This window comes from Mastigoproctus giganteus, chromosome 4 (assembly GCF_048544385.1).
Source record: "Mastigoproctus giganteus isolate SK-2022 chromosome 4, ASM4854438v1, whole genome shotgun sequence".
NCBI classification, from domain to species: domain Eukaryota; kingdom Metazoa; phylum Arthropoda; class Arachnida; order Uropygi; family Thelyphonidae; genus Mastigoproctus; species Mastigoproctus giganteus.
This window is the reverse complement of record NC_143578.1, coordinates 117963233-117976751: the sequence shown is the minus strand read 5'-3', so window position 1 is coordinate 117976751 and position 13519 is coordinate 117963233. Positions and strand designations below refer to the sequence as shown.

General features: G+C 38.5%; 1 protein-coding gene across 1 annotated transcript in view; it reads left to right on the top strand.

Annotated features, from left to right (window-relative positions):
- Positions 1-13519, top strand: part of LOC150087017 (lysine-specific demethylase 4A-like) — a 694533-nt gene that overhangs the window by 406128 nt on the left and 274886 nt on the right. The window contains exon 12 of the mRNA XM_090372906.1: positions 10635-10821. Within this exon, the coding sequence (XP_090229032.1) occupies positions 10635-10821 (187 nt within the window). The remainder of the gene's footprint in view (positions 1-10634; positions 10822-13519) is intronic.

The following is a 13519-nucleotide window of genomic DNA, read 5'->3' as shown; positions in this document are numbered from 1 at the left end:
AAGACAGTCAATGCAGTGGAAATTAAACACAGTCCCCCAGACCAAAAAAGCAAGATTGTCAAAATCAAACATGAACACTAAACCATGCTGCTTGTTTTCTTTGATATTAAAGCAATTATTATGGCTGAATATGTCCCACCAAACCAGACTGTCAATCAAACATATTACATTGAAGTTCTGAGAAAATTGTGTGAAAACGTTCGAAGGAAGAGACCTGAATTATGGAAGGATGGTTGGATGCTCCAGCGCACAGTGAGCTCTCTGTTTGCCAGTTTTTGGCAAAAAACAAAAATTCCTATGTGTGAACATGCACTCTTCTCATGACTTGTGACCATGTGACTTTTTTCTCTCCCCTAAACTGAAAAGTGTACTAAAGGGAACCCATTTTCAATCCACTGAAACAAATGACTAAAGTGTTAAAAGGACTTACAGATGAAACTTCCAGAAATGTATGGAACAGTATGTGCAAACCCAAGGCAATTTTGGGATAACTTGTAAGGTATGAAATATTTCATTATATTTATTTTATTGCAATAGTTTCATTATTTAACAGTCATACCTTGTGTCTTAGTTTAATGTGGTATTTTGAATATAAATTTGAGCTAAAAATGCCTCAGTCAAATTAGCCAAACTCTAGCAGTAAGCTAGAGAATCTTGTAATAACTGAGAGTAAAGTGGAGGAGAAATTGTAGAAGATAAACACAAGAAAGGCACCTGGGGTGGATGGAATCTATCCAGTTATATTAAAGGAGGCGACAAAGGAAGTAAGCAAACCCTTAGCCATAATTATTAGAGCTTCCTTGGATTCAGGGGAGGTACCCACAGACTGGAGATGTGCAAATGTCACCCCAATTCACAAAGGAGGATCAAAGGCTGACACAAGTAATTATAGACCTGTGAGTTTAACTTCTGTTCCAGGAAAATTAATGGAGGCACTAGTTAAAGAAGCACTGCAGGATCATTTAGACAAGACTTCAGCTATAGCTCGGACACAGCATGGTTTTGTTAAGGGGAAGTGTTGCCTGACCAATTTGATTGGATACTATGATGCAGTCACAAAGGAACTGGATGCAGGGAATAACTTTGATATTGTATACTTGGATCTTAGAAAGGCTTTTGATACTGTTGCACATGGAAGACTGCTGCACAAATTGGAGCAGTGTGGCATTGGAGGCAAATTGCTGCTGTGGATAAAGGGGTGGCTGAGGGGGAGAAGACAGAGAGTGGTAATCAATGGACACTGCTCGTCGTGGACTAATGTTATTAGTGGAGTCCCTCAGGGTTCGGTGTTGGGTCCATTATTGTTTTCTGTATTCATAAATGATATTGATGAGGGTATATCAAGCTTAATGTCGAAGTTTGCAGACGATACAAAAGTAGGCAGGGTTGTCAAGGACACTATTGACACTATTCTGCTGCAACAGGATCTGGAAAGGTTGAGCAGATGAGCTGAGAGGTGGCAAATGAAGTTTAACATTGACAAATGTAAAGTACTACACATGGGAAACAGCAACCCCAGAGCAACGTATCAACTCTGTGGTACTACACTGACAGTGGTAGAGAATGAAAGGGACCTGGGGGTGGTTGTGCAGGCAAATATGAAGTTCTCTGAGCAGTGCAGATGGGCTGCAAGAGTAGCTCATGGTGTATTGTCAATGATATATAGGAATCTTTCTAGCAGGGATAAGGAGGTGATTATTCCCTTGTATAAGGCAATGGTCAGGCCACACCTAGAGTACTGTATACAGGTCTGGAGGCCTCATTTCAAGAAGGATGTAGAGCTGCTGGAACGAGTACAGAGAAGGGCAACAAGATTAGTGAATGGAACAAAGGGGTGCTCTTATGAAGAAAGGCTTAAGTTTGGCAAATTACAGTGTCTGGAGACTAGGCACCAGCGAGGTGATCTGTTAAAGGTGTATAAAGCCTTGAATGGTTTGAGCATGCTCAATGCTGATGGGATTCTTCCTCTTGCTCAGAATAATCACCTGAGAGGGCATAAATTCAAATTGAGGAAAGACAGATGTAGGATAGACGTGCAGAAATTTACCTTTAGCCAGCGGGTGGTTCCACAACAAGGGAACAGACTTCCATCCCTTGTCGTGGAAGTTGATAGCCTAAATAAGTTTAAAGCTCAGCTGGACAGATATTTTGAACGAACAGAGGGGTGAAGTGGAAGTGTTTTTTTTTTTGTTTTTGGCTGATGTTGCATAACCTTGCTTTTTTGCATCAAATGCCTATGCTAATGCTTTAGCCCAGGTGCAAATGGCAGCTCTCTTGTGAATATGGCTTTGTTCTGTTATTTCTTGGTTATTTGCTCCTGCTTTCTTTCTTAACCAAAAAGTGCCGGCAGGCAGCACTACACTTTTTAGTTAAGAAGTGCATAGAATCTGGGTGGTGGTACTCAACTGAGAATAAGTAACAATAGCCTTCTCTATTAGTGAAGAGTTACTTATTCGAAGTAGTTCAATATCATGGCAACTCGTCGTGAAGGCAGAGCACAATATGAGAAAGAGCAAATGATGCCTACAACAACTACTTTGTAGTTTATTAAGAGTTATCTATGGTGTATTTAAACACCGATATTATATAGATACCAAACTCTTAAAGTATTATGCCTTGTGCATTTATTTATTTTAAATATTGACATCTACACCTCTTGGCATCTCTCATATTGTGTGATTAACTTCACAACTGGGTCGTCATGTCTGCATTACCAGGGTACCTGCCCACCCACTGATGATCGGCCAATAGCCGTGAAACAGTGCTGTCTGGGTGGTGGTACTCAACTGAGAATAAGTAACAATAGCCTTCTCTATTAGTGAAGAGTTACTTATTCGAAGTAGTGCAATATCATGGCAACTCGTCGTGAAGGCAGAGCACAATATGAGAAAGAGCAAATGATGCCTACAACAACTACTTTGTAGTTTATTAAGAGTTATCTATGGTGTATTTAAACACCGATATTATATAGAATCTTACAAATCCATCCAGATGAATGAGTGACTGGTGTAATGTTAGGTCAACATGGTGTGACAAAATGTGTACACTGGGAAAGCAAAAATGAGAATAGAGGTTTGTTACAAGCGAAATGTAATGACTATAATGAATCCTGTTTTATCTGTCTGAACTACACAGACAGATAAAATAGGCTATTAAATCAAAATGTCTTATAATGGGGAATTGTAACTTTTCAGATATTGACTTTAGCTTGTGTGCTCCTCACTCACACAGTAGAGCCCGTCTGTATGTATTGAAGGGCTGTTTTCTGGATTGGCATCAGATATTAAATTGAGGCATGTAGAGGCAATACTCTTGATCTGATTATCTATAGTTGAATCTTCGTGCATTAAGAATCTCTAAATAAAGGAAACAACAGGCAGCAATGATCATATTATACTGATGTAGGATTTACTTAAAGGTTCAACTACTGTCAAGGGTAAAGGGAAGGGACTTGCTTTCTTAGTGGTAACTAAAGTGGTCTTAGGAAGCTTTTATATTCTTTTCAGTAGATCCACCTACTGATGTTTATCAACTTCAAATTTTGAATAGGAAGCATTCGGGGATGTAATCATAGAAGCTATTACGCTTTTTATACCAACTAAGAGATGTTCAGGGTTTAGACCTAAATTTTATTTATTTATTTTTTTTTTTATGAGAACCACAAACACGAGAGGTATTATAACCTATAGTACTTAGTACCGTGCTTGGGTTGAAGGTTGAGAAGACGAAAGAAGATATTTGTTGATATTGGACTTGAACTTTTTTAGATTGTAATTTTCAGGAAATACGTATGAAGGAAGGTTGTTCCAGAAAACAGCAGTTGAATGAATAAATGAGGAAGATGAAAAGTTAGTTCTGTGGGTTTGAAGTTGGACAGTAAATGGATGTTGACTGGTGGCGGCACGTGTTCGGACTGTTTTGAAAGAGAGAACGGGAATTATAGAAGCCAATTCAGAAGAACAGTGCCCATGGAAGTATCTGTAGAAGAGGCATGCAGCAGAAACAGTGCGTCTATGAGAAAGCGAGTGGAGAGACTCTGTTAGAGATGAATCATTAATTAACCTAACTGCCCTCTTCTGAATGGAATCAAGAAGCCTGAGAGAGGTTTTGGGGGCACCACCCCAGATGTGGGAACAATATTCCATGGCAGGGCGGATTTGCGATTTATACAGAGTGAGCAGCTGTTTGGGAGAAAAGTAACGCCGAGAGCGAAAGAGAAAACCAAGTTTTTTAGATGCAGAGGAAGCAATATTTGTAATGTGCTTGTGCCAAGAGAGATTAGAAGTCAGGGTAAGCCCCAAAAGAGATATATCATTTTGCCTAGAAATCGGAGTGTCACTAAAGATAAGCATAGGAGCAGAAGAATCCTTTTTGCGAGATATAAGACAAGATTGAGTTTTAGAAGGGTTGAAATCAACTAAGTTGTCTTTGCCCCACTGGAGAATTACCTGAAGATCGGCATTTAAGGAATTGGCAGCAGATTTTTGAGAACTTGAAGCTGATTGAAGCTGGACAAGGTTTCTCAAAATGGAAAGTTGAATGCAATGTGCTATCATCGGCAAAACTAAGGATAGGATTTCCAGTCAATGGAAGAAGGTCATTGATATACAAGAGGAAAAGAGTGGGGGAAAGAACTGAACCTTGTGGACACCGGCATTAGTGGAGAAGTTAGAAGACAGAGAGCCATCTATCATCACCCTCAGTGAGCGATCAGAGAGAAAACTGGATAACCAATTACTAAAAACAGTTGGCAAACCATAAGATGGATGTAATGTGAAATGAATGTAATGTGAACTGATGAGATTAGTTGCAGAGAAGAGAAATGCATGGGTTGATTATAAATTATCAGGGGACACAGATTAGAACAGACTTGTTAGAAAAGACTTGTATACAATCAAGTTACTAATGGGATTAAGTGATGTAAGGTAGATTATGAAAAGGCTAAGAATACAAAGAAAAGTGGTATGTTGACACTAGAAAGAAAAGGGATAAACCACATTGGCTCACTTCAGATGAGTGGCATAACTTATGATAATTCTTTTCAGATTGCTGACAAACTAAATAAATATTTTACATTTACATTCATGCATGAAGAAATTTTTAGGAATTGGAATCACAAAAGTATAAAAAGTTATAAATGTGAGCCAAATAATTTTGTGATAACTGAGATGAAAGTGTGGGAGAGAAATTGTTGAAGCTAAATGTAAATCAGACACTGGGAAAATCAGAAACACATCCATCCAGATGAATGAGTGACTGGTGTCCTATTTCTTATAATCTTATGAATCACTTATGAATGAGTGACTGGTGTTCTTTCATTCTTATTATCATAAGTTATGCCACTCATCTGAAGTGAGCCAGTGTGGTTTATCCCTTTCTTTCTAGTGTTAACATACTACTTTTCTTTGTATTCTTATCCACACACTTCTCATAATCTACCTTACATCACTTAATCCCATTAGTAACTTGATTGTAGACAAGTCTTTTCTAACAAGTCTGTTCTAATCTGTGTCCCCTGATAATTTATAATCAACCCATGCATTTCTCTTCTCTGCCACTAATTTCATCAGTTCACATTACATTCATTTTGGTCTCAATCCTGAACATCTCTTAGTTGGTATAAAAAGCGTAATAACTTATATGATTACATCCCCGAATGTAATTTTAGCCATAATTATGAGAGCTTCCTTGGACTCAGGGGAGGTATACACAGACTGGAGATGTGCAAAAGTAACCCCAATTCACAAAGGAGGAACAAAAGCTGACACAAGTAATTATAGACCTACGAGTTTAACTTCTGTTCCAGGAAAATTAATGGAAGCACTGGTTAAAGAAGCACTGCAGGATCATCTTGACAAGAATTCTGTTATAGCTCAGACACAGCATGGTTTTGTTAAGGGAAGGTCTTGCCTGACCAATTTGATTGGATACTATGATGTAGTCACAAAAGAATTGGATGCAGGGAATAACTTTGATATTATATACTTGGATCTTAGAAAGGCTTTCGATACTGTTGCACATGGAAGACTGCTGCACAAATTGGAGCAGTGTGGCATTGGTGGCAAATCGTTGCTATGGATAAAGGGATGGTTGAGTGGCAGAAGACAGAGAGTGGTAATTAATGGACACTGCTCATCGTGGACTAATGTTATTAGTGGAGTCCCTCAGGGTTCAGTGTTGGGTCCATTGTTGTTTTCTGTATTTATAAATAATACTGATGATGGTATATCAAGCTTAATGTCCAAGTTTGCAGACGATACAAAGGTTGGCAGGGTTGTTAAGGACGCTACTTACGCTATGCTACTGCAACAGGATCTGGAAAGGTTGAGCAGATGGGCTGAGAGGTGGCAAATGAAGTTTAACATTGACAAATGTAAAGTACTACATATGGGAAACAGCAACCCCAGAGCAACGTATCAACTGTGTGGTACTACACTGACAGTGGTAGAGAATGAAAAGGACCTGGGGGTAATTGTGCAGGCAGATATGAAGTTCTCTGAGTTGTGCAAACGGGCTGCAAGAGTAGCTCATGGTGTCTTATCAATAATATACAGGAATTTTTCTAGCAGAGATAGGGATGTGATTATTCCCTTGTATAAGGCAATGGTCAGGCCGCACCTTGAATACTGTATACAGGTCTGGAGGCCTCATTTCAAGAAGGATGTAGAGCTGCTGGAACGAGTACAAAGAAGGCCAGTAAGGTTAGTGAACGGAATGAAGGGTTGCTATTATGAAGAAAGGCTTAAGTTTTGCAAATTACTGTGTCTGGAGACTAGGCACCGGTGAGGTGATCTGATAGAGGTGTACAAAGCCTTGAATGGTTTGGGCATGCTCAATGCTGATGGGATACTGCCTCTTGCTCAGAATAATCACCTGAGAGGGCATAAATTCAAATTGTGGAAGGACGGATGTAGGATAGATGTGCGGAAATTTGCCTTTAGCCAGCGGGTAGTTGGTTGGTGGAACAGACCTCCATCCCTTGTTGTGGAAGTTGATAGCCTAAATAAATTTAAGGCTCAGCTGGACAGGTATTTCGGATGAACGGAGGGGTGAAGTGGAAGGGTTTTTTTTTTTTTTGGCTGATGCTGCATAAGCTTGCTTTCTTGCATCATATGCCTCTACTAATGCTAACACTATGAGTATCTTATGTTTATTAACAGATAATTGATAATAAATGTAGGATACTCTATACTTGTATTATTGCTACTCCACACTGGTAGCAGTAATCTCAGATTTAACATACCACTTGTGAGGTGCCGCACTGAAAATGGTGGAAAATGAAAAAGAACAATTGGTAATTGGTAAAAACCCAAACTCATTCCAACATTAGTTTGGGTTTTTATTGGTGCATTAGCAACTAAGACTGTAATGAAATTCTCTGAGCAAAGCAGATAGTCTGTTAAGACTGCTCATGGGATGAGTGATATATATGCAGTAGAACCCCATTAAACCGGACTTGGCGGGACCACACTCGGTCCAGATTAGTGGAAGTCCAGATTAACTGGAAGCTATCTTTAACCTACCAGTTTTTATTTAAAGTTACTAAAAAGTAAAAATTATAAAAAGTAAAAGAATATGGTAAGTAAACAATGTACTGTACAAAGCTATAAGGTTTTAATGTAGAACATTAAATTACACAAAATTAAACACAAAAATATTACAACACAAAACAAATAACTATTTTCAAGAAGTTTACTTGAAATAGTCCCCAATGTTTTTTTGCTTTAATTTTGAAACTCACTTTCTAGCTGCAAGATCCCGCAACTGCTTCAAGATCAGAAGGTCAGCAGCTGATGTGTCATTTTGTCTCTCAAAATAAATCAGTAGTTTCTCCAGCATTCTGGTTGCTTTAGTGTGACTAACGCTAGTTGTTTCCTCACACACTTCATCGTCAGAGTTGTCGTCTTCATTAGCTTGCAATGATGATGATGATCATGCTTACACGATGCCTTCCTCAGTGAGGATCTGATGCCTTAGATTATTATCACACATTGCCCCATGGGGCAATGTCTTCATTTGTTACGTCTGAACAACCTCCCCCCCCCCCACCAGATGTTGAAATAACTGAACAAAATCATTATCATCCTTGTCATCATCAGGATCCAAAGAAATATCTGTTTCCTCCTCAGATCTTTCTATTGGAACATCAGGCCAAAGTTTTTTCCAGCATTTCATAAGGGTAGTCTTGTCAGTTTTGTCCCAGGCTGCAGCAGAAAAATAAATAACTGTCTTTATGTTTACATTTTTAAGAAGGTCCATAAAGCTTGATTTTTCTTCAAGCACCTCTTGTTGTTCTAACAGTGAGATTATCAACATCTTTCTGTACTGTCGCTTCACAACCTCTGTAACTCCTTGATCCATAAGCTGTAATAGTGCAGTAACATTGGGTGGCAAAAATTTTACAAAGATGTTGCCAGATCTCAGTTGTTCTGCTTTGTGGATCGGAGCATTATCAATGAATAAAACTGCTTTTTCTTCCAGTCGTTGATCCCTTAAATATTTTTTAACTAACGGAACAAACAAGATGAAAAACCTATCTTTAAAAAAACTGAGCTCATACAAGCTGATATTTGTGAAGTGTATATAGCTGGAGGGCATTTAAGTTCACATTTTTATGAGCATGGGGCTTAACAGATTTTCCCATGACTAACAGTGGTAACTTCGAATTCCCAGACGGATTACTGCACAAAAGCAATGTCGCTCTTTCCTTTCTCGATTTATGTCCTTTAGCTGAAGAGTCAAGTTTTGAAGCAAGTGTTTTTTGGGTAACATTTTGAAAAATAAACCAGTCTCGTCAGCATTAAAAATTTGGGATGGTACTAAACTTTCTCCACTAATAAGCTTGAGAAAATGTACTTTAAATTCTTCGCATGCAACGCAATCACCAGAAAGACTTTCACCTGTAATTCCTAACTTTTCATTAAGGCTAAAAGCCCTTGATTGAAGGATTGGGCCTGAAAGAGGAACCCCCTAGCTCTCCTTGACAAAACCAAATGTATAAAGCCTCATCTAAATTTTCATTTTTTGCCTGCTTAATGGTAACTCTATTTCCTAAGCTGTCTTTGGCCACCATTTTTGCACAAAAGTTTTCAATTGCTTTCCTATTTTTTTTTTTTTTTTTTTTCCCCAATCAGAAACAGTTTGTTTTGCCACCCCTATATTATTAAGGGCAGTCTTTTTAAACTTTCCCCCTTATCAATGAGAAAAATCGCATTCAGTTTTTGTTCCATCAACACAGTAACACTCTTTCTTTTTGTTGCTAACTTCTATTAACCCAAAACCACAAAAAAATAAATTAAAATGCATAAAAACACTAAAGAACTGAGGTAAGGTGTACGAGATTACTCTACAATTGTCTCCGACCATACCATGTAGTCTGGTGTGATTTCTGGAGGTCACAACCATAAAACAATTAGCAGTCGCCTGTTTATTGGGCTTCTGTTAGTGAAATCTATTATAAATGGATAGTAAACATGATCTTATTGATTTGGGATAGTACCAACAGCTGGAATTCTGTGGGTTTTTACGTTATTATGGTGAAATGTGTTTGCCCTTCCATGAAATCTTCAGTCATATCAAAAACGTAAATAAATTTTCAGAACGTTCTCTTCATTCCTATTTTTTAAGTTTTGTAACTTCTTACTCTGCTCTCACTTGCATATATCGTGTTAGTTGCAATTTTTGTGTGCAGTGTTCTTTGTTATTGATTTCTTATCTTTTTTACTGTTTTAAATTTTAAACCCCCTACCAAATGTCAGTGAACAGAAATATATATATTTTTTTCGATAGTTAATTTTTCACCTGACTGAAAATCCAGTCCGGGTTAATGGGGTTCTACTGTATATATAAGAATTTGCCAGCAGGAACGAGGTGATTAGCCTGTTGTATAAGTCATTGGTTTGGTTGCATCTAGTACTGCAGACATGTCTGGAAGCCTCATTTTTTGGGAAGGATATGATTGTGTTGGAACAGGTGCAGAGAAGATTAGCAAGATTAGTCAAGGACAGAAAAGGTTATTTTTATCGTAGAAGACTCACATTCTGCAAATTGCAAGGTCTGGAAAATATGCACATATGAGCAGACCTGATTGAAGTGTTTAAGGCCTAATGGACTGTATAAACTCAATGCAGATGATGGCTTATATTAACCCAAATCCACAAAAAAATAAATTAAAACGCATAAAAACACTAAAGAACTGAGGTAAGGTGTATGCATGGACAGTGCTAGCTGCAGTTGTCAACTGAATAGGCCAGCACTCGAGATTACTTATGCGTTCCATCAGCACTTTCTTGGATGGAACGCTTAAATTCAAATTGGGTTGCTTTCAGCCAGAGAGTCACTGTCAGTTGGAACAAATTTCCATCTGGTGTTGCGAAGCAAGCAGTTTGATTAAATTTAAGGTAGCATTGGACAAGTTACTTTGGGGACCGATTAGATTATTTGGGTGGCTTCTTTTCATCGTTTTCTGCTAGTAATATTAAATACGTGGGGTCATTTTTTTTTTAAAGATCCCCCTCCTCGAGTTTAATTGTCGCAATATTTTTTTACTTTTAACAGTGTATTTCGGTGTGAGAGAGAGAGAGAGAGGAGAATAGGACAGTTAGCATGTAGCATATCATTTTTGTTCATTTCAGTTGCCCTGTGGTAGTAATGCTTCAGATGAAAAGTTAGAAGTGTCTTCCCATAGTGCTGTGTTGATGCCTGCTGCCTGTTTTTCTTCCAGCCCAAAATCATTAATGTTTCGTTCCAGTCCTCTTCTCAGCTCTAGTGGTACTTCCCCAATACTGACTTGTGTCAGCTGTAAAGTGTGTGTTCATGCAAGTAAGTTTATTTTTTTTTCTTTAGAAATATGAATTTAATTGTTATTTTATTTTAAAATATATTGTCTATATTTCTGTATAATTATCTACCTAACACCCACTTTCCATGATTATACATCCCTCTCCCATTATTTTCCCCAAAAGAGTCTTTTTCAAATTACCTAAAAACCATGTATGGTGCAACCCAAACTCAAGCAATCAATACACCAATATCCATACTACGTGAAAAACTTCACCCCCCCCCCCGGGATGACGAATGAAAAGAAAAACAAATCAAAACTTACAGAAATCAAGAGGAAATGGATATTAATGAAAAATCTGCAGATGATGGTGTCCTAGAAATTTCTGTCGAAGAAGACATGGATGGGAAAGCCTTACTTTCCAAAAAAATGATAAAAACAAGAGTGAAAAACAGAGAACTTCAACAACACAATAATAGTAGTAGTGGCATGTGATGCAAGAAAGCAAGTGTATGAGCTTATGCAGCATCAGCCAAAAAAAAATCACACCATTCCTTCCAAATGCCTGCCCAATTCCTCCTTAAATTTATTCAACCTATCAACTTCCACAACGACAGATGGAAGTTTGTTTCACCAATTAACCACCCTCTGGCTAAAGGCAAATTTCCGCACATCTATTCTACATCTGTCCTTTCTTAATTTGAATTTATGCCCCCTTAGGTTCGTAATCTGAACAAGTGGAAGGATCCCATCAGAATTCAGCGTGCTCAACCCATTCAAGGCCTTATACACCTCAATCAGATCACCGCGCAGGTGCCTAGTCTCCAGCCACTGCAATTTGCAGAACTTAAGCCTCTCTTGATAAGAGGATCCCTTCATTCCCCTTACCAATCTTGTTGCCCTTCTCTGTACACGCTCAAGTAAATCTAGATCTTTCCTAAAATGAGGCCTCCAGACCTGTACGCAGTACTCAAGGCATGGCCTGACCATTGCCTTATACAGAGGGATAATCACCTCCTTTTCCCTGCTAGCAAAATTCCTATATATCATTGACAAAACCCCATGACCTGCCCTGGCAGCTTGTCTGCATTGCTCAGAAAACTTCATATCTGCCTGCACAATTACTCCCAGGTCTTTTTCATTTTCTACCACCTTAAGTGTAGTACCACACAGTTGGTACGTTTCTCTGGGGTTACTTCTACCCATATGCAGTAACTTGCATTTGTCAAGGTTAAACTTCAGTTGCCACTTCTTAGCCCATTTGCCCAAATTATCCAGATCCTGTTGCAGTAGCACACTGCCATTACTGTCATTAACAACCCTGCCAACCTTTGTATCATCTGCAAACTTCGACATTAAGCCTGATATACCTTCATCAATATCATTGATAAATATACAAAATAACAGTGGACCCAACACCGAACCCTGTGGGACTCCACTAATAACATTAGTCCACGAAGAGCAGCACCCATTGATTACCACCCTCTGTCTTCTCCCACTTAACCATCCTTTTATCCATTGTAGCAACTTACACTTTATACCATTCTGCTCCAATTTGTACAATAGTCTTCCATGCGCAACAGTGTCGAAGGCTTTCCTGAAATACAAATATATGATATTAAAATTATTTTTTGCATCCAGTTCCTTTGTAACCACATCATAATATCCTATCAAATTTGTCAGACAAGACTTTCCCTTAACAAACCCATGCTGTGTCTGAATTATTGCTGCAGTCTTGTCTAGATGATCCTGCAATGCATCTTTAACCAGTGACTCCATTATTTTACCAGGAACAGAAGTTAAACTAACTGGTCTGTAATTACTCGTGTCACCCTTCGATCCCCCTTTGTGAATTGGGGATACATTTGCACATCTCCAGTCCGTGGGAACCTCCCCTGAGTCCAAGGACGCTCTCATAATTATGGCTAAGGGTTTGCTTAGTTGCTTTGCCACCTCCTTTAATATTCTGGATAGATCCCATCCACCCCAGGTGCTTCTCTTACATTTAACTTCAACAATTTCTCTTCCACTTTGCTCTCAGTTATTACAAAATCATTAAGTATCCTGCTACAATTTGATAACCTTCTGTCATTTTCAAACCTTAATAATTCCTCATGTGTGAATGTAGATGCAAAATACTCATTCAGTTTGTTTGCTATCTGAGCAGGATCATCAACAGTCGAACCATCGATGTCAAGTGGACTAATCTGATTCATCCCCTTCCTTTTAGAGTTTATATAAGTAAAGAAATCCTTGCTGTTTTTTTTAGCATCTTTTGCCAAGGATTTCTCGTAATCTGCCTTCGCCTGCCGACCCTCCTTTGCGAACTGATGACAGATTAACTTATATCTGCCACAGGCTTCTGAGTCGCTTGATAATTTATATGCGTCCCATGCATTTTTCTTCTCTGTTATGAGTCTCATTAGTTCATTTGGCAACCATTTAGGCCTAAACTTTGAACAGTATTTCTTAATAGGTATGAAACTTTTAGTAGCTTCCACGATTAATTCCTTGAATGCTTCCCACTTAGAATTTACTGTTGGTAACATCGTCAGTTGAACCCACTGTACAGAATTTAAAAACTGTCGGAGACCACTGTACTCGCCGTTACGGAAGCAAAAACCCTTTCCTTTACCCCTGATGGTAATTAAATCTTTAAGTAAATCCCACGTCAGTACACTGTGATCACTGCCACCTAGTGGTTCTTTTATCTGCAAATTCCTAATACATGAATGATCA